Genomic DNA, 19,143 nt, shown 5'->3' with positions numbered 1-19,143 from the left:
CTCCTTGTCTGAATCTGAGAGGCCAAGCTGGGAACAGTAAGACAAATAGATAATAGTGAGTCTTAAAGGCTGCCTCTAGTTAACATTTTATGAAAATTTCATCTTAACATCTTTAAAAAACATAAAATAACTCAGGAACGAATGTTATATAAAGTATGAAATTAAGAGAAGTGGTACCACTGAAGAATGCACAGCTGAAAACACAGCTACATCAGCCGCTGATGGCGTCAATCCATTTCCCAAGAGCACCGACTTGGTACCTAACTCAACATTCAACTTTTCAAGAGCTGCAAAGCAATCCTTGGAAATTGCAGGGAAACCTTCTGCAAAATCCAGCCACTTCAATACCTGAAACAGGTAAATTACTTTTTAAATGTGAAACGATGACTCATCATGCAAAAGAGAGCCACTGAATGAATACTCATCATCTACCACCACACAAAAGGCATTGCATCACAACGCAAACAAACTAATCCCCGCTTTTACAAAATGTGGTTGTAACAAGGAGGAAACGCAATAAATTTCGATAAAGAGTTCGGCATTCATGTCCTTACCTCATTGTTTTGTGCAGACACTTCCTTTCCAGATGCCTTCAAAACATTAGAATAAAGCGTCTTGACATCACTCTCACCAGCTCCACCAAGAAAAGGTTCCTATGCAATGATTAAAATTATTTTCAGAACCAAACCCATAAATCATCATCCTGTCTATTTAGGAAAAAAATGAGAGACTGGTGTAAGTTCTGGATGAGAGATTAAAAATGATCAACATAGTGTACCATCAACGCCATGCAAACCCAAATTAAGAAAAAACTATAAAACTCCAATTTCTAAAGATTCAACCTTTTTTACATAACCAGCTTGATGCACAAGTGTAAACACTGATTAACTTAATATGGAACACAATCTATACAATTGAATCAATACCCAATCAGAAAATGTTCGAGTTTTCTCGACTAACTGATTCAAAACATGATCATACACATATACTCAGCTACCAAGCAAGACCTCAAAGAAAGAAAAAAAAGTGAAGTTTCTGAGATGTCATCTTCTTCAATACTTACAGGATCCAATGAGAAGTGTTTGCAGAGAGCTGATAGAATCATCTGCTTCGTCTTTGAATCCATTGTAAATTTCTTCTCTTTCTCTATTTTCGAAATTTGTTGTTCTTCTTCTTTTGGGGCTCTTCGCTGAAAAGAGAATGAACACAACACTGCAATTTCTTCGATAGGGTTTATGCTTTGATGTAACGGTCTTAACGGACTTTCCACTAACGGCGTTATCTCCATCTCTAGTGGGCCGGAAAACCAATATTATCAGCCCATTAATATTTTCTCACTATGGGCTTTACCACTGAATGAGGTACTAATAAAAAATAAATAAATAACATTTTTTGTTTTCAGATTCTTCGAAGCCCTAGAGCGTCGTCTTCGTCTTCTACGACGGCAATTTCGTGGAAGCAATTAAATCGATTCCGGTTTCATTGAAGCGGCGTCGCTCGACGTTTATTAAACCGGCGACTAAGATCTTAGAGGCGGTTTCTGATTAACTTCTTCTGGCGATATAATGGCAAACAGAACAGATCCGTTGGCGAAGAATATAAGGGGGACGAATCCACAGAATCTGGTAGAGAAGATTGTGAGAACGAAGATATATCAGCACACTTTCTGGAAAGAGCAGTGTTTTGGTTTAACTGCGGAGACGTTGGTCGACAAAGCTATGGAGCTTGACCATCTTGGTGGAACCTTTGGTGGTAGCCGCAAACCTACTCCGTTCCTTTGCCTCATATTGAAGATGCTTCAAATCCAGCCTGAGAAGGAAATTGTCGTCGAGTTCATCAAAAACGATGATTACAAGTATGATTTCTAATTCTAACCTTAATCTGAATCTTGTCTTTTGTAGATTGCAGCTGGCTTTAGATTTAGGGTAATCAATTTGATAGTTCAGTGATTGTTGAGAAGAAGATTTAATTATCTTGGTTTATGCAGATATGTTCGTATCCTTGGTGCTTTCTATCTCCGTCTCACTGGGACTGATGTTGATGTCTATCGTTACCTCGAGCCTCTCTACAATGACTACCGAAAAGTGAGACAAAAGCTACCTGATGGGAGTAAGTTTCATTTTCTTTTTAAGTGGATCCGTTGTAACTTTTTTGATTGATTTGTGTCATAACTAATTTGATCGCTTTTGTTTGGAATAGGGTTTTCATTGACACATGTGGACGAAGTCATTGAGGAACTTTTAACCAAGGATTACTCTTGTGATATTGCAATGCCACGTTTGAAGAAAAGGTTTGTTTGTTTTGCATTTTTTTTTTCTATAGCTGAGTTTTAGTTTTTTGGTTTCTGCAGTATTTTAAGATGGTTAATTTTTCAATTGTGATGATAGGTGGACGCTTGAACAGAATGGTTTATTAGAGCCGAGGAAAAGTGTTTTGGAAGATGACTTTGAAGAAGAGGAAGAAAAGGAGGAGAATGAAGCGGTTGCTGATGGATCTGAAGATGAGAAGGTCACTGCTTTATTCTGTGATAATTAGTATTTGTTCTGTTTAACCATTTTTATTTACCAGATCTATGTTGATACCATTTTCTTCCTCTTTTACAGGATCATCGCCATAAGAGTCCTGAAAGAGAAAGAGATAGAGACAGAGACAGAGACAGAGAGAGGAGACGCGACAGTCATAGACACAGGTATCTAAATCCGCACCCTTTGCTAGATTCATTTCTTTACTAGTTACCTTCTCTAATAATTATTCCTTGTAATTTATTTTGTTGCTTATGATTGTGGAAGCTGTTTGATCTAGCCTAATGCTCGTGCATCATGTCTAGTAATTCTCTCTTTTGAATGTCTGTTTCCTCTATGGCATCTTAAGCCATCAGTGGTAGCATACAGCTTCCGAAATTGAAATTGTGGAGATCCTTCCAGGTTTCTCTGTACTGACAGTGTTCAGAGAGAAGTATTATGGATCAGACATCCTTACTATAGCATACCCTGTTATGTGGAAGTTGGATATTGTATCAATATATGACAAAGATCTGTAGATCACGAAAGTATTTTTCTGTTCTTCCCATCTAGGTTTTAGCTCAAACAATGTGTTTCTGTCAGAGATTGTCATGTTCATAGTTTAGCTTATAGTTTCATGAAATATAATTGGACCATGATTTTGTGATTGTCAGGGATCGTGATTATGATAGAGACTATGATATGGATCGAAATCATGACAGAGAGTATGAAAGAGAACGTGGGCGTGGTGGGAGAGACCGAGATAGAGATCACTATGGAGAGAGAGATAGGGATAGGGACAACAGGGATCGAGGCAGGGACAGAGAAGGAGACAGAAGAGACAGGGCAAGGCGTAGGAGTAGGGATCGTAAGAGACACGAAACAGATGATGACAGGGAACCGAAGAAGAAGAAGGAGAAGAAGGAGAAGTTGAGGGAAGATGGAACTAATCATCCAGATCCCGAGATTGCAGAAAATAATAGACTGAGAGCATCACTGGGAATGAAACCTTTGAAGATGTGAGAAATGAGAACATGGTATCAAACCGAAACTTGGTTCATTGTGTCAAGCTACTACAGTGTGATTCTCCTAGTCACTTTATCTCTCGGTCTTTTTATTGTAGAACAAAATGAAGAATCTTGAAATGGCATTGTAACTGTATGTTCTTAACCGGATCATGAAAATTCAGATTGTAAACCGGTTCAAATTCATTTAGTCATGATGACGTGGCAATATCACTTATGAGTCCACACCCAATCCAACCAAAAGTTTCTGGTAGTAATGAATGATACGGTTTCATAATCATTAAACGTGACGACGGGCGTGCTTCTTTATGTCCCACGACGTCGTTTCTATGTTGTCTCTGTTGTTCTTTTTTTTTAATCTCAGCTTCCTCCTCCGTCTCAGTCGATCGTCTTCTGAAATATTCCGGCGGAAAAACAAATGTCCGTTAATGAAAGTATCGATCCTCGGTTCCTATACCATATGGAAGATGAATCTCTGCGGTTCCGTGTGGGAGAGTCCGCTCCCAAAATCCGGGAGCTCGAAACCGTCGGCGATCGTCGTTTCAGACTCCGGCAAAGTTTCAGCGGAAATAGACTTGAGAAGGATGAAACGAGGTATTCCGATGGAGATGAAGACGAGGAAAACGTTTCTGCCGGAAGACACGGTGCTTTGATGAGTCAACCTGGTATTGATTCTGCAGCTGCAGAAACAAACAGTGAAAGTAAAAATCCAGGTATATCAGTTTCTTGTCTCACGATGTTCTCCTACGACTATAAAAGAATCCACCATATTAAGTTACTTATGTAGCGTCGAATCACTCTCCAGGTTCAGTTGGTTGGGAACTGGTTGTGAGAGAAGATGAGGAAAGGAAATCATCGATGATAGATCGCCATGAAATGGAGTTTAAGGTGATGATCACTACTAACCCAGATGATAATAATGTACCTCATTCCCACCATAACACGCTGTCAAAACGATATTTTTCTTCTCTGGACAAGGAGAGAGTCACTAGTGTCAGCTCTTGGGAGTCTCTCAAAGCCATCCTCTCTGATCCTGTCACGTAAGTATCCGCTCTGGTTGTAATAGATCTGATTATGGTTGAGAACTAAGATCTCTTTGAATCTCAGTCAATAATGTCAATGTACTTTGATGACTCATTGTGGTGTGATACGGTGATGGAATTTTTGAGAGATAAAAGGTTTAACATTCACAGAGATGATTCTGTATTTGTTATTTTGCTTTGGATAGAGGAACCTTAATGAATGATGCTACAATACTGCCTTGTGGACATTCTTTTGGAGCTGGAGGATTAAAAGAAGTTAAAAGAATGGTAAAAAAAACGATTCTTTACTAATCTGCTTTAGATCTCTTGTTGTTTGTTATATGTGATTCTCTTAACAAACGAGTTTTGACTATTTTTGTTGTCAGAAAGCATGTTTCACATGTTCCCAACCTACTTCAGAAGGATCAGGAAAGCCAAATCTGTGTGAGTTTTTAACGACATTTGCTGGTTTCAGTGGAAGACTCGAAATCTCTTCAAGAGTAACTTCTTTTTCCTGATCCAGTTTTATGCCCTTGTTCAGCTCTTAGGATTGTAGTTCATGCTTTCTGCCAAGAAGAAGAATCAGATTATATACACTCGTTGAAGCGAAGGAAAGACAAGTCGGATCAGGTTTGTTTTCCGTTAACTATTTATTCGTGTAAGCTTACCTTTACGATAAAAAAAAAAACAGATAAGCAGAGTTTCTTTCTTATGAATCTGCAGCACAAGAGAAGTTTCTGTATCCCAAAGATCACAGAACCTCCAAAGAGTAGCCGAGGCATACAGTTTCCTTTCTCCATTGGAGATCTTATTATCATAGAGGTCTGAGATCTTCCACCATACCAATGTTACTTATCACAATCTAGAAAATACTACTTTCATGTTTTAACAGACAAAAGTTACCATGGTTTAGGGAAACAAAAGGACACCTCCACGGTTTGTCGGACGCAGGGCAGTTATAATGACACAGTGCTTGAATGGATGGTTAAGTCTCGTTTGCCTCATTTTATCCGTAAGATGCTAAAGCTCTTATAACAAAACTGGACTTTCTATTTTCAGGTACGTTGTCAAGACAGTGGACAATGCAGAGTCTATTAAGTTACAGCATTGCTCACTTGCAAAGATTTCGGACAATTCATCTGCTAAAGTAACAGTAGCTGAAATGGCACCATCTTGGCTTTAGCTCATAGAGATCAGCGTCTGTAATTTTTCGTTCAGGAGAAATTAGATACTACATTTCATTATGTAGTGCAGGAAGGAGACAACAATTTTCTTGTATTATTAAGTCCAGTGTTTCATAAATTCATACAAGAAAACTTTGCCCTCCAACAGATGTGTATTGAAGCAAATGCCAAATGCCAACTGTAGGATTGATATTAAAAAGGTCGCTTCTAATGTTACATACACGAATGACGAAACCATCAATCGCCTATTATTTACACTAAAGATGATAATACCTATTAAAAGTACTAACACAAATGAGAATATATAGTTGGTGGGACTAGTCGAAGAGCCGGTAAACCAAAAACAAACAAAAATTAAGAACTGGTAGGCGACGGCTTCACCATTGACAGAAGAAAACTGCAGGTTGAAAAAATGGAAGCTGCAGCCGCCTGAACCGCCATACTAGTCTCCTGACTCCCGTCTTTCCCAAAACTACAAAAATATTGTATAGCAAGAAAAATCAGTTAAAACCAGTCTTTTTTCTAAGTATCTATGGACTGCTTGGTGTAGTTTCCTCACCTTGAATCTGATGATTGGGAACTAAAAGGCGAGTACTCGTCCATTTGCCGTAGACCCTCGTTGCATCTTGACTGCATTTCCTTCACTTGGTTTAGCGAACGTTCCTTGCGAATTTCATATCCATAGTATCAATACATCAAACACCGCCTCGAGCTTAAAAAACTCTGTCTGTATAAATCATTCAAACTTGAAGGCAATAGATATGTACATACCAAATCTCTCTCTTCCTCATAAAGAGCTTTGTTAATCTGATCAAATTTTGCCGACCATCTTATCTTATGCGTCTCTGTTACTGCTTTATCAGATGAAGCATCACCAGAGGAATTCGTATTCGGCCTCTGACGAGTATCTTCTTGGTTAGAAGAGGATTCTCTTGATGAAACGAGAAGCGGTAACTCGGTAGTCAAGATATTTTGAACTCTGTTCCTACTATCCTGCACAGCTGCAAAAACATCAAAAGATCTCAATCAGATCACTAAAACTCAATTAACCTAAGAATCCCCTTTGCGGTATTCCTTCAAGAAAGTAAAATGCGCACCTGAAAGACGTCCACTGAGGTCTTGGTGAAGAAACTCCAACCATTGAGAAGCCACGGTAGCAGCTAAAAAGCAAACAAACATTTTCCTTTTAAGCATTTCTTTCCGTTTCCACTTCTGCATATGAAGTGATCATCATGCACAAAAGAAAAAATACCTAACATTTATCCTTCTGCCACTTCTACTCTACTTTAATCAGTAAACCTAATCAACAAAACTCTCCATTTTTCTCCATAGGACTTTAACCACTTATTACTTCAGACATATCTAGAAACTCAAAAAAGTTTACTCAAAGGTGATCTGAAACAAGATAAAAGGTACTGACCTTCAATAGCAAGAGATGTGGCTTGTTGTGGGTTTGAAATGGAATTGGTGCTATCAGACATCCCGGTAGATGGTAACTTAAAGGCTAATGCCCTATCTTCTCTGATTGACTCTGAAATCCAAAGGTAAACAGAGTGATTAATCATTGATTCTGAAAGATCTTATATCTGGTCTGAATTGGGTAATATGATCATCTTAACGAGGTAAATGAGAGAGATAGGTACCTCTTACATTCAAATTGGCATGTCTTTTCCCCAAGGTAGCATTATCATTAGCACTCCGAATCAAAGCTTCAATAACTGAGCAGACCTGTTTCTTAGTCCTGACATGGTTAATGATTCCCGGGTTCAATTCTGTCAGCAATCCACTTGGTGCAGTAACATTTGCAAACCTATCTACCAGCTGTTGTTCTTTCCTAGGAACCTCGTTTCTCTTCTTGAGAGAATCACCACCTCTCCTCTTATTCTTTGGTTGCTTTTGCGCAGGTACTTCAACAGGCACACTCGCTACTGTAGAACTTGGTGCTGCTACTCCACCCAAAGGGCCAGAGAGAAAACCATTTCGCTTCATTTCCATCCATCGCCGCATCGAATCTGACTCACCCAATGAACCGGCTGCACTACTACACATCTGAAAAGGACTTGCTTTATCCCCAACAGGAATTGAAAGCGACGGCTCAGCTGCTCCTCGTACGGATTCAGAAGTCTCCTTAGGTTTCAAGAGGGAGCTACTATTCTTTGAAACATCAACTTGTGCTCCTCTTGACTCACATTTACTCTCATCCTTCACAGTATGATTATTTTTAAGCAAAGCTTGTTTCCCAGAACTAGCAACGCATCTATCATCAACTTTAGAAACTGAGTTAGCAGCCTTAGGCAAGCATGTCCTCGTCTCTTTATCCTTTTCTCTAACTAGTACTCTTCCTGAACCTTCAGCATCAGGAGCCACATGCATTTCAGATACTCCTGAAACCTTTCCACTACTAATAAGATTTTTTGGTAGCTGAACAGTAGTAGTACCAATTTTTCCATCAGACCGCAAATTACTGATTTTTTTAGCATCTGTAGCCATAAAGCATTAAAACAAAAAGAAAGGAACTTTTTTTTTAAAACAAACCATCCAAAGTGATAAGATCATATATCCAATAATCGAAATCGGACTCATGAATTACCAGAATCCAGATCTGGCACTTTGACACGTTTAGACCCTAATTCATCTTTCTCTTCTAATCCATTTCCGTTACGCTTCTCACCCGAAATCTGAAAAATTGAGAGAAACCCAGATACCAAGAACACAAACCCCCCCCCACTAATTAACAAATCGCAACAACAAAAAAAAAGTCATCGGGGGAGAGAAGAAGAAGAAGAAGAAGAAACAAACCCCAGAATTCGATGCAACCGCAGAGGAAACCACTCTCTGTTCCTCCATTTCCAAACCAGAAAGATCTCTCTTTTTCCCCAAAAAACAAGAACCCAGTTCTTAAATTACGCAGATGATAGAGTCCACACGAACGAAAACGAAACGGGTACACATAAATAATAGGGGGATTTGGGGGGGAAAGGGAAAGGAACCGAGAGACGAAAGATTTTGAAGAAAGAAATGATTTTTAGGGTTGGGAAGAGAGTGAGGTGATGAGAGATTTGCAGAAAGCTTTTGAGGAAGAGAAAGGGGTTTTGAATTCAAATGGGCAGAGAGAGTGTGGTTTGTTTGGGTTTTTGTTATAAAGGAGCGAGCTTTCTCGTTTTTTTCGGCCGCTCAACCTTGGACCCTTTTATATTCTTCTTTCAATACCCACACCCCAAAGTAGAGAAGTAGGGCTCATTTTTATCTTTAAATACATCATACTATTACTAACTAGTACATATTTAGCAATTTTTGCTTATATAAGCAAAAACCAATAGTACTTATTACTTAGTACAATGGCATTTTATTAATTTACAGTAATATTATATTTATAGTGTAAATTAATAATTATTATTTTATAAGATATATGTTTGAATTGTTTAAATTTTTTAAAAAATTATAAATTGAGACAATTTTAGCTAAATAAGATTAGACTTTCAAATGTTACAAATTTTATTGTTTTGAAATTGAATTTTTAATATTTTAGAAAACATTATTGACAAAAAAATTACAAATACAATAAACTTATTATCTTATACACATGACATACATAAACACAGATTTATGAATAATAATATAAATCATCATATTGTAATAGCCTATAAAACTATCAAAATGAAAATAATGCATATCTAGCTACTTTTTATAGTATGTTATAGAGTAATTTATATCATTGTAGTTTGAAAATACAATATAGCAATTGTTTTGCAGATATGGGTTTTAGGATAATAAAATTTTTTAAAGCATATATTATTACATCAACATATCTATATATAAAATATATATGTATGTAAATTTACATGATTATTAATTTACAATATTATTCAGACCAAATTTTACATAGAAATTTCAAAAAAATATATTATTTTATCGAATTTTGTTATTTTGTACACTATCCCAACTTAGAACAAGCAAAATTTATTAATTTGTAATATTTATTAATTTATAGAATATTAATTTATAGATATTTTACTCTATTGTATGATTTTACTCATGCCTCCTCACCATACATTTTCTAACTTGTATGTTACACTCCTAATTATAGTAGAATTTACCGCATCATCTAGAAGTCTATCAAGATGATATTGATTGAATCGGTTCTCGTAGGTAGATGAAAACGTAAAAGATTCTAGTTATACGATTTATAGCAATGTGTATGTATAGACATGAAGATATTTTAACTGTTGTGGATGAGTATGTCTAAAGAAACTCACGTAATATTTGATGGAACTATATGTAAAACACATAACATTTTAGTGTGAATCAAATTATATAAAGCAAGAACCTAAACTCTAAACTGAAAGAAAATTATCTAAAGTTTACACTATATAGATCAGTCGTTATGTTCTAATATGTAGAATTAGCAAACTCGTGGTAAAAAAATCGTCTTTCACTTTTTTTGCACATGAAATAGAAGAATATTATGGCCATTGACTGATTTCATGAAGGTAGGTTATTTGCCATTTTTGTCTAATGTCTAAAATAAAATAAAAACGAATATTAATTCCAGTGCCGGACAAAAAAAAAATTGTAGATAACTTTAAAATAATTAAATATGGAAATGAATCAATGATAATTAGTCTTTCTGGGAGATTGTGTGCGGTTACAACTTTTAGAAAATATTTAATGAAAAATAAATACTGTTGAATACGGAGAATCTCATATGATATTAACATACATAGAAACATATAAATTTCAATTATATCAAATGCAAAAAAAGTAAAATGTAGTAATGTACACAGGATATAACTTTGGGTGATCAAAACAAAGCTTCAAAGTTCAAAGTTTACATAAAACGAAACGCTTATGAATAAAGGGTTTAAAATATAAAAGTGGTGCGTAAACGACGCCGTTTGGAGCCTGTTCCGTTTTTTTTTTTTTTTTTACTTCTGGCCATCACCTTCGGACACGAAACGTGAAAATCTGAATCTCTCTCTTTCGCTGTCCGATTCCGACAGATAGACAGAGGAAGAGAAGGGCGCGAAACACAGCGAGAGAGAGAGAGAGATACAAGGAAGGACGATCCAGGTATGGAGGATCCTTCGAACCCAAAATCAAACCAGAGCAATCTCCCACAATGCCTTCCTCTAGCCTCAGCTCCGACGTCGGCTCCATTTCGTGGTCCGTACCACCGGAGAGCACATTCAGAGGTTCAATTCCGTCTCCCTGAAGATCTGGATCTCTCTGAACCATTCGGAGGCTTCGACGAGCTTGGATCCGAAGATGACCTCTTCTGCTCATACATGCACATTGAGAAACTTGGATCCGGATCCGGATCCGCTTCAGATTCGGCTGGTCCATCAGCTCCTAGGTCCGATAACCCGTTTTCAGCTGAAAATGGAGGCGCCGAAGCTGGGAATTCGAGACCTAGACACAGACACAGCCTCTCCGTTGATGGGTCTTCGACTTTGGAATCTATTGAGGCCAAGAAAGCTATGGCTCCTGATAAACTCGCCGAGCTTTGGGTCGTCGACCCTAAGAGAGCTAAAAGGTTTCATCTTTATTCCCAAAATTAAATCTTGTTCCTTTTATGCTATTGTTTACAATTCAACTGGGAAAAGGTGGTTTCTTTATGACCTTTAATTTGATGAATATGTATCTTTTGATGTTGATGTGATGCCATTTAGGTGTTCTTTTGGAGATCTTTTTTAATTTTGCTTGGTTACGTGTGACTCTGATCTCTCGAATCTCAACGATAACTGAATTTTAACTGAAATTTAGTTATAGCTTCTACTATGCTACTTTTTTTGGTTTTAAGGTCTTTCTGGTTGAAAGAGAGACCATGAGGAACCCATAAGTATGCTTTTTTGTGTTTAAATCCCTAGTTTGAGTTCTGTGGGAATGCGTCTCTTTCATGATGATTTGATGGCCCCTCAACTAAATTCTTTTGGACTAGCTTTTGTTTGATTGGTCGTTCCAAGCTTGTTTTTCACTTCCTGTGTGGTTAGATCCTATCTAATGATGAACTTTTTGAGTCTTTAACATTCAAACTTTTTGAGATGATCCCTTTTTCACATTTCCTTCTAGTAGTCAACTATTTGGAATTGAAAGTTATAGTTTCAAGTGGTTTTGGTTTGGAAATAGTTTGGGAATTAGCCTTGTTTGGGTTCTGATCTGTCTCAATGGGGTTTAAGGGCCGTGATCCATGTAATCTTGGAGTGAACCTCTGGTAATGATCACTATTAATTGCGTGACTGGTCTTGTGACTTATTGTAACAAATATGTCTGCCATAATAGACTGGAAACATTCTGCTATTAATTGATGCTCAAATTGTCTAATCCTGTCTCGTGCTCTATGTGCAGGATAATTGCTAATCGACAGTCTGCTGCTCGTTCGAAAGAAAGGAAGGCTCGATATATCTTGGAGCTCGAGAGGAAAGTTCAGACCTTGCAAACTGAAGCTACTACCCTTTCAGCACAATTGTCTTTGTTCCAGGTGCTTATTACAAACTTCTGAGTAACATTCTCTTCTTTGCACATTTTGAAGTTAACTGGAAATAGCATTCACTTTCTCATCTACCTCCTAATAACTTGCTTCTTACAGAGAGACACAACTGGTTTATCATCTGAGAATACAGAGCTCAAGCTTCGTTTACAGGTCATGGAACAACAAGCTAAGTTGCGAGATGGTATGTATTTAGTCTTTCTTTCCCTCCTTTTATATGATTGTTTGGGTTTGAAAGTCATGTATTGATGATTCTTCCCTACACAGCACTGAACGAGCAACTGAAGAAGGAAGTCGAGAGGCTGAAATTTGCAACAGGAGAAGTCTCACCCGCTGATGCTTATAACCTCGGAATGGCACACATGCAATATCAGCACCAACCACAACAATCCTACTATCAACATCATCAGCAACAAACCGATGCTCAAAACCTGCAACAGATGACTCATCAGTTTCATCTCTTCCAACCAAACAACAACCAAAACCATAACACATCCTCTCGCCAAAACCCTCCCACCGGTCATCAGCTTATGCATCACGCTACTTCTAATGCTGCCCCGGCTCAATCTCATTCCTATTCAGAAACAATGCAAGAAGACCCTCTTGGCCGGTTACAGGGGCTTGACATTAGCAGCTGTGGCAGAGGCTCAAACTTTGGTAGGTCTGACACCGTAAGTGAAAGCAGCAGCACCATGTGAGGCTGCCTTTTTCCATTTTCCAGATTCCCCTTTGTCGATAAACCTATTCTTTTGCTCTCCCTTGAAAATCTTTAGCTAAAAAAGGTAACATCTCCGTGACCGTCTGATTCATTTTTTTATCCTGTAAAACTGGTTTCTTTTTTGGGGGGTTTGGGGTTTCAACTTTAGAGACCACAGGTGTTTTAACTTGTCTGATTTTTCTGTTTCCTGATTCATCTTGTTCTTCCGGGGGAGCTACTCAAGTATAACCAGATCCTTTTACTGTTTCTTTATGTTGTATTACTTCCCTAGTTGCTTCTATAATCATCCCTGTAATTGATGGTTGAATCTGGATTTGGATTTGAATTTGGCTTTGGATTGAACCCGATCAGAAAGTGTTTTTGTTTTGCAGGTCTCCTACATCACTTTGTGTTATTTTCGTTTCCAGTAAATTTAATTATTAGTAAACGTACAAAGTTTTAGTTACTTTTGCTTCAAGCATAAGTTTCTCAGGACTCTCATAAGAACCCTAATGTCTGAATTCACTTTTCTTAACCGCACTAGAATTTAACTGCTATAATAAACCAGTATCTTTCAGGGAGATTTTGAATAATAATAAATCCGACTTAAGCTTAGGTACTAAATCAGAATTACGCGTTAAACCACTCACTAAACCATGTCAAGTCACAAACTACATGAACCGAACTAGCCATGTTGAGGCCACTTAAGAGGTACCCTATCTACCAAACAACAAAATTAAACACTCACATGAGAATTTCTCAACTCTTATCTTCAGAAAAACTTAAGAACACTTGATGAAGTTTATGTATCTTGTGTCGGCTATTAGATTGGAATGACGTTCTCTTTGGACAATGACCATTCTTCAGGCACGTAATTATGGACAGTCCCAACAGTTTTGGGGCAACAAGTAGACAAAAACCTTGTGATGGTTACTTAAAGCGTGGTCCCTTTAGTTTTCTTTTGCTACATTTTGGATAGACTCACGTGACCTTTTTGTGGATACAATTCAACAGTGTTTTCCTTCGATTGATGCTTGCTCTTATCCAGCTTCAGAATAGATGAGTGTTTGCATTGGTGTTGGATATGGGCTACGCCCAATATGCCACTCGGCCCAACGAGATTTGTTAATTGCGATCTCGGCCCAACAAGATTGGGAGCAAGTCCATTAATTCCCGCAAAGGGGCAATCTCGGGAATTCACGACGGAAAACTCTAGAGATCCCTAGGTCAACAGTCTCCTATAAAAGGAGAAAGCATTTATTGGGATCAACATCCTGACCCGCGGACAATACCCACAAAGCAATAATTTGCATCGAAAACTACTATTATCTTTCGTATAATTCGTCTTGTTTTCAGTTCGTCATTTAAAGCTTACTAGTTCGTCTGTGAACTAACAAGCTCTAATCNAACCGAAGGCTCCCTGCCGAGCCCAGACGAGGGCCCACTGCCGAGCACAGTCTCTCTGCCGGCGCCTGACACGTCCTCCGAGCCTCCCGTAGCTGCGCACGCTGGAGCCGGACCCATCGCAGACCAGCTGTTTACCAACGCCGCTGCCCTCCTAACCGCCGCTCTCACCAACGCTACCGCTCTCCCCAGCGCCACTCTCCCCTTACCTGTTCAAAGAAACAGACTCGACGATATGATGCAGGTCATTCTCGGTCGTCTTGATGGCCAGGAACCACGAACGAACGAACGGCTCGAGGCCATCGCAGCCGCACAAGAGGTCTCGCAGAACCAAATCAGCAGGCTCCAACGAAGGAGGGGCGAGCGCCGAAACGACAGCAGTCCTGCCAGCGAGAACGAGAATCCTCCCCCAGCGCAGCCTTCTGTGGAGGACCGATACGACGGCCACAGACGCCGCCCGACGTCCATTATCGTAGGATCCGTTGATCGACGCAGTAGAGAGGAGCCAAATGAGGAGCTGCGAGACGGCCATGACCAAAGAAGCGGTAGCCCGCCGACTCCGACACTGCCGATCCAACAGCCCGAGGCCGATCTCAAGGATGAAACCATACGACGCCTAGAGGCGATGGTCCACAAACTCTCTTCCAGAGTCCATCGAGCCACGAGCTCTGCTCCCAACCTCGATCGAGTGCTCGAAGAAGTCCAGCGCTCACCATTCACGGCACGAATCTCCCGCATTCAAGTCCGCTACGTAATTAAGTTCAAGTTCACCCCGTACAACGGATTAGACGATCCAAAACCATTTTTGACGTCAATGAGTTTCGCAATCAGCCGAGCTCACTTCAGTGACGAAGAGTACGAAGCTGGCTGCTGCCAGCTATTCGTTGAGAATTTAGCCCATGAGGCTCTAGGATGGTTCTCCCGGCTCCCGCCGAACTCGATAGGGAGTTATCACGAGCTTACCACCGCCTTTCTCCAACATCACTCTACATTCATGATTCGGGGCGCGTCGAACGCCGATCGCTGGAACATGTTCTAGCGAAACGACGAATCTCTCCGAGACTTCATGGAGAGGTTTAAAAGAATCGTCTCGAAGCTCTCGATTGCCGACGACACAACAATATCGGCTCTCCGAAATGCTCTCGCTCACGGCTCCCGATTTAGGGAAGACATCATAATACACGAGCCCCTGACTCTGGATGACGCACTACATCGCGCTAACAGATACATAGAGCTAGACGAAGAGAAGGCATCGAGGACAAACCGTCCAGAACCCCCGGCCCCCAAATCGTCCAAAGGAAAAGAGAAGGAACAAGACGAGCATCACGAGCCTCGTCAACACTTCGACAAAGAATACANAAAGCACGCCACCTACTACGAACTCCGATCCAATCGTGTTCACAGAAGCTGACGCATCAGGTCTCACTGGACCCCATAACGACCCACTGGTGGTCGAGATGGAGAACGGCGAAAGCATGGTTACCAAAATCTTGATCGACACAGGTAGTTCGGTAAACGTCATTTTCAAAGACGTGCTCATTCAAATGGAAATCGACTTGCGGACCACCGAGCAAGATGTTCAACCCCTCACCGGATTCGACGGTGACACGGTGATGACGGAAGGTACGATCATGCTGCCAGTCTATGTGGGCNTTTCGGCGCTCACCAACCTCCCATCTCCACGCAACACCCGAGAAGTTCAGCGCCTCACTGGGCGGATCGCTGCTCTGAACAGATTTATTTCGCGTNGATCGTATACAACGTCATCCTCGGCACTCCTTGGTTGCATAAGATGAAGACCGTGGCGTCAACTTACCACCAGTGCGTGAAGTTCCGAACTCCTAGAGGAATATTTACACTACAAGGGGACCCACTGGTAGCACGAACCTGCTTCATCATCGAGCGTCAACAACGCCACGTCCGGACGTTCACCGTTTCGGACTCAGCCGAGCANATGGGATGATAAGTGCGAGTCTGCTTTCCAAGAACTCAAGCACTACCTAACTACTCCCCCTATCCTAGCAAAGCCCGATCAGGGCGAAACTCTATATTTGTACATCGCTGTCTCTNTCCTAGAGGAATATTTACACTACAAGGGGACCCACTGGTAGCACGAACCTGCTTCATCATCGAGCGTCAACAACGCCACGTCCGGACGTTCACCGTTTCGGACTCAGCCGAGCACCCAGACAGTCGTGTTCGCCCTAACTCTGAATCAATCGTCCAAGTAAATATTGACACTTCCGACGCAACTCGATGCGTGGGAATCGGGGCCGACCTACCACAACCAATCAAGGACGTGCTCGTAAAGTTCCTGTGCCAGAATGCAGCGACCTTTGCATGGAGCATGAACAGTATGACCGGCATCAACCCAAATGTAACCTGCCACGAGCTCAATGTGGACTCGACGTTCAAATCGATCAAACAAAGGCGTCGAAAGCTCGGGCTAGAGCGTACCACCGCCGTTAACGAGGAGGTCAAGAAATTACTCGAGGATGGATCCATCCGTGAGGTTAAGTATCCTGACTGGCTGAGCAATCCTGTAGTGGTGAAGAAAAAGAACTGCAAGTGGCGAGTGTTTGTCGATTTTACCGATCTCAACAAGGCATGTCCAAAGGATTGCTTTCCCCTGCCGCGCATCGACCAACTAGTCGAGGCGACCGCGGGAAACGAGCTCTTGTCGTTCATGGATGCGTACTCAGGATACAACCAAATTATGATGCACAAGAACGATCAGGAGAAAACGGCCTTCATCACCGATCAGGGAACTTACTGTTACAAGGTTATGCCATTCGGCCTCAAGAACGCTGGTGCAACCTATCAGCGCCTCGTCAACCGCATGTTTGCCGAGCAGCTCGGACGAACCATGGAAGTTTACATCGATGATATGCTGGTCAAGTCAACCCAGGCCGTTGATCACGTCTTGCATCTCGCTCAGTGTTTTGAAGTGCTAAACCGATACAATATGAAGCTGAACCCAGCCAAGTGTTCGTTCGGCGTGACTTCTGGAGAATTCTTAGGATACCTCGTCACGAAGAGAGGTATCGAAGCTAACCCGAAACAAATTTCGGCGCTCACCAACCTCCCATCTCCACGCAACACCCGAGAAGTTCAGCGCCTCACTGGGTGGATCGCTGCTCTGAACAAATTTATTTCACGCTCTACCGATAAGTGTCTACCGTTCTACTAGTTGCTTCGTAGCAACAAGAAGTTCGAATGGGATGATAAGTGCGAGTCTGCTTTCAAAGAACTCAAGCACTACCTAGCTACTCCCTATGTCCTAGCAATGCCCGATCAGGGCGAAACTCTATATCTGTACATCGCTGTCTCCGGCTCGGCGGTCAGTGGCGTACTAATCAAGGAGGACAGAGGAGAACAACACCCAATCTTCTATGTGAGTAAAAGCTTAGACGGAGCCGAGCTCTGATATCCCACATTAGAAAAACTCGCTTACGCTGTAGTTATTTCGGCCAGGAAGCTTCGACCGTATTTTCAATCCCACACTGTTGAAGTCTTAACCAACCAACCCCTGTGAACCATTCTCCACAGCCCCAGTCAATCCGGCCGCCTGGCGAAATGGGCAGTGGAACTCAGCGAGTACGACATCGAATATAAAAACCGCACTTGTACAAAGTCTCAGGTGCTCGCTGATTTCTTGATCGAACTCCCCCCCGAGCTAGAGTTCGGCTGTCCGCGAGAGGAGAAGTGGACACTGCACGTTGACGGCGCATCTTCTCGACACGGCTCCGGGATCGGCATTCACCTCGTTTCACTAACGGGTGAAGTACTCGAGCAATCATTCCGGCTCACCTTTCCCGCCTCGAACAACGAGGCCGAGTACGAAGCCCTAATCGCCGGAATGCGATTGGCAAGTGGAATAGGGGTGAAAAAGATACAAGTCTTCTGTGACTCACAGCTGGTAACTCACCAGTTTAGCGGCGATTACGAGGCGAAGAACGACCGCATGGATGCCTACCTCAGAGTTGTCCAAGATATGTCCAACAATTTTGAGACATTCGAGCTGAACAAAATTCCCCGAAGTGACAACGCACCGGCCGACGCTCTGGCCGTCCTCGCATCCACCTCCGATCTCGACTTGCGCCGAGTAATCCCTGTCGAGAGCATCGATCGACCAAGCATCAATCTCCTTGCATACGCCGAGCCCAATATCCAAGATAAGAAAAAGAAAAAACAGATTATCANGTGGACTCGACGTTCAAATCGATCAAACAAAGGCGTCGAAAGCTCGGGCTAGAGCGTACCACCGCCGTTAACGAGGAGGTCAAGAAATTACTCGAGGATGGATCCATCCGTGAGGTTAAGTATCCTGACTGGCTGAGCAATCCTGTAGTGGTGAAGAAAAAGAACTGCAAGTGGCGAGTGTTTGTCGATTTTACCGATCTCAACAAGGCATGTCCAAAGGATTGCTTTCCCCTGCCGCGCATCGACCAACTAGTCGAGGCGACCGCGGGAAACGAGCTCTTGTCGTTCATGGATGCGTACTCAGGATACAACCAAATTATGATGCACAAGAACGATCAGGAGAAAACGGCCTTCATCACCGATCAGGGAACTTACTGTTACAAGGTTATGCCATTCGGCCTCAAGAACGCTGGTGCAACCTATCAGCGCCTCGTCAACCGCATGTTTGCCGAGCAGCTCGGACGAACCATGGAAGTTTACATCGATGATATGCTGGTCAAGTCAACCCAGGCCGTTGATCACGTCTTGCATCTCGCTCAGTGTTTTGAAGTGCTAAACCGATACAATATGAAGCTGAACCCAGCCAAGTGTTCGTTCGGCGTGACTTCTGGAGAATTCTT

General features: G+C 41.4%; 5 protein-coding genes across 8 annotated transcripts in view; 3 read left to right on the top strand and 2 right to left on the bottom strand.

Moving 5' to 3' along the window:
* LOC104782550 (aminoacyl tRNA synthase complex-interacting multifunctional protein 1) overlaps positions 1–1,229 on the bottom strand; it is a 5,410-nt gene extending 4,181 nt beyond the window's left edge. The window contains exons 1-3 of one of the 2 annotated variants that reach the window (XM_010507516.2): positions 1,064–1,229; positions 555–653; positions 178–348 (exon numbers count right to left, since the gene is read on the bottom strand). In XM_010507516.2, the coding sequence (XP_010505818.1) occupies positions 178–348; positions 555–653; positions 1,064–1,126 (333 nt within the window). In that variant the 5' untranslated portion in view covers positions 1,127–1,229. The remainder of the gene's footprint in view (positions 1–177; positions 349–554; positions 654–1,063) is intronic. The other variant, XM_010507515.2, reaches the window with a different exon arrangement.
* LOC104782549 (pre-mRNA-splicing factor 38) lies at positions 1,396–3,734 on the top strand. The gene is made up of 6 exons (XM_010507513.2): positions 1,396–1,855; positions 1,988–2,109; positions 2,200–2,290; positions 2,388–2,508; positions 2,604–2,689; positions 3,176–3,734. The coding sequence occupies exons 1-6, from the start codon at positions 1,566–1,568 to the stop codon at positions 3,522–3,524; spliced, it is 1,059 nt and encodes a 352-aa protein (XP_010505815.1). The 5' UTR covers positions 1,396–1,565; the 3' UTR covers positions 3,525–3,734.
* LOC104782547 (U-box domain-containing protein 63-like) lies at positions 3,801–5,948 on the top strand. 2 transcript variants are annotated; one of them, XM_010507511.2, is made up of 9 exons: positions 3,821–4,239; positions 4,332–4,414; positions 4,505–4,566; positions 4,755–4,836; positions 4,935–4,992; positions 5,090–5,178; positions 5,272–5,370; positions 5,462–5,532; positions 5,608–5,948. In XM_010507511.2, exons 1-9 carry the CDS (start codon positions 3,945–3,947, stop codon positions 5,729–5,731), a joined length of 963 nt encoding a protein of 320 aa, XP_010505813.1. In that variant the 5' UTR covers positions 3,821–3,944; the 3' UTR covers positions 5,732–5,948. The 2 variants fall into 2 exon arrangements, with proteins under 2 accessions (XP_010505812.1, XP_010505813.1); XM_010507510.2 differs by having other exon boundaries at positions 3,801–4,239; positions 4,332–4,566.
* Positions 5,866–8,903, bottom strand: LOC104782548. Of its 2 annotated transcripts, XM_010507512.2 has the most exons (8): positions 8,532–8,903; positions 8,323–8,410; positions 7,376–8,212; positions 7,153–7,263; positions 6,830–6,892; positions 6,504–6,733; positions 6,292–6,395; positions 5,866–6,204 (listed from the first exon to the last, which is right to left on the bottom strand). In XM_010507512.2, the coding sequence occupies exons 1-8, from the start codon at positions 8,577–8,579 to the stop codon at positions 6,087–6,089; spliced, it is 1,599 nt and encodes a 532-aa protein (XP_010505814.1). In that variant the 5' UTR covers positions 8,580–8,903; the 3' UTR covers positions 5,866–6,086. The 2 variants fall into 2 exon arrangements, 1 of the variants encoding a protein (XP_010505814.1); XR_002037782.1 differs by lacking the exons at positions 5,866–6,204; positions 6,292–6,395 and having other exon boundaries at positions 6,709–6,733; positions 6,830–6,944.
* Positions 10,547–13,302, top strand: LOC104782545 (transcription factor RF2b-like). Its single transcript, XM_010507509.2, has 4 exons — positions 10,547–11,265; positions 12,078–12,210; positions 12,319–12,403; positions 12,487–13,302. Exons 1-4 carry the CDS (start codon positions 10,805–10,807, stop codon positions 12,915–12,917), a joined length of 1,110 nt encoding a protein of 369 aa, XP_010505811.1. The 5' UTR covers positions 10,547–10,804; the 3' UTR covers positions 12,918–13,302.

This window comes from Camelina sativa, chromosome 4 (genome assembly GCF_000633955.1).
Source record: "Camelina sativa cultivar DH55 chromosome 4, Cs, whole genome shotgun sequence".
In the NCBI taxonomy this organism is placed as follows: Eukaryota; Viridiplantae; Streptophyta; class Magnoliopsida; order Brassicales; family Brassicaceae; genus Camelina; species Camelina sativa.
This window is presented reverse-complemented; position numbering and strand designations above follow the sequence as displayed.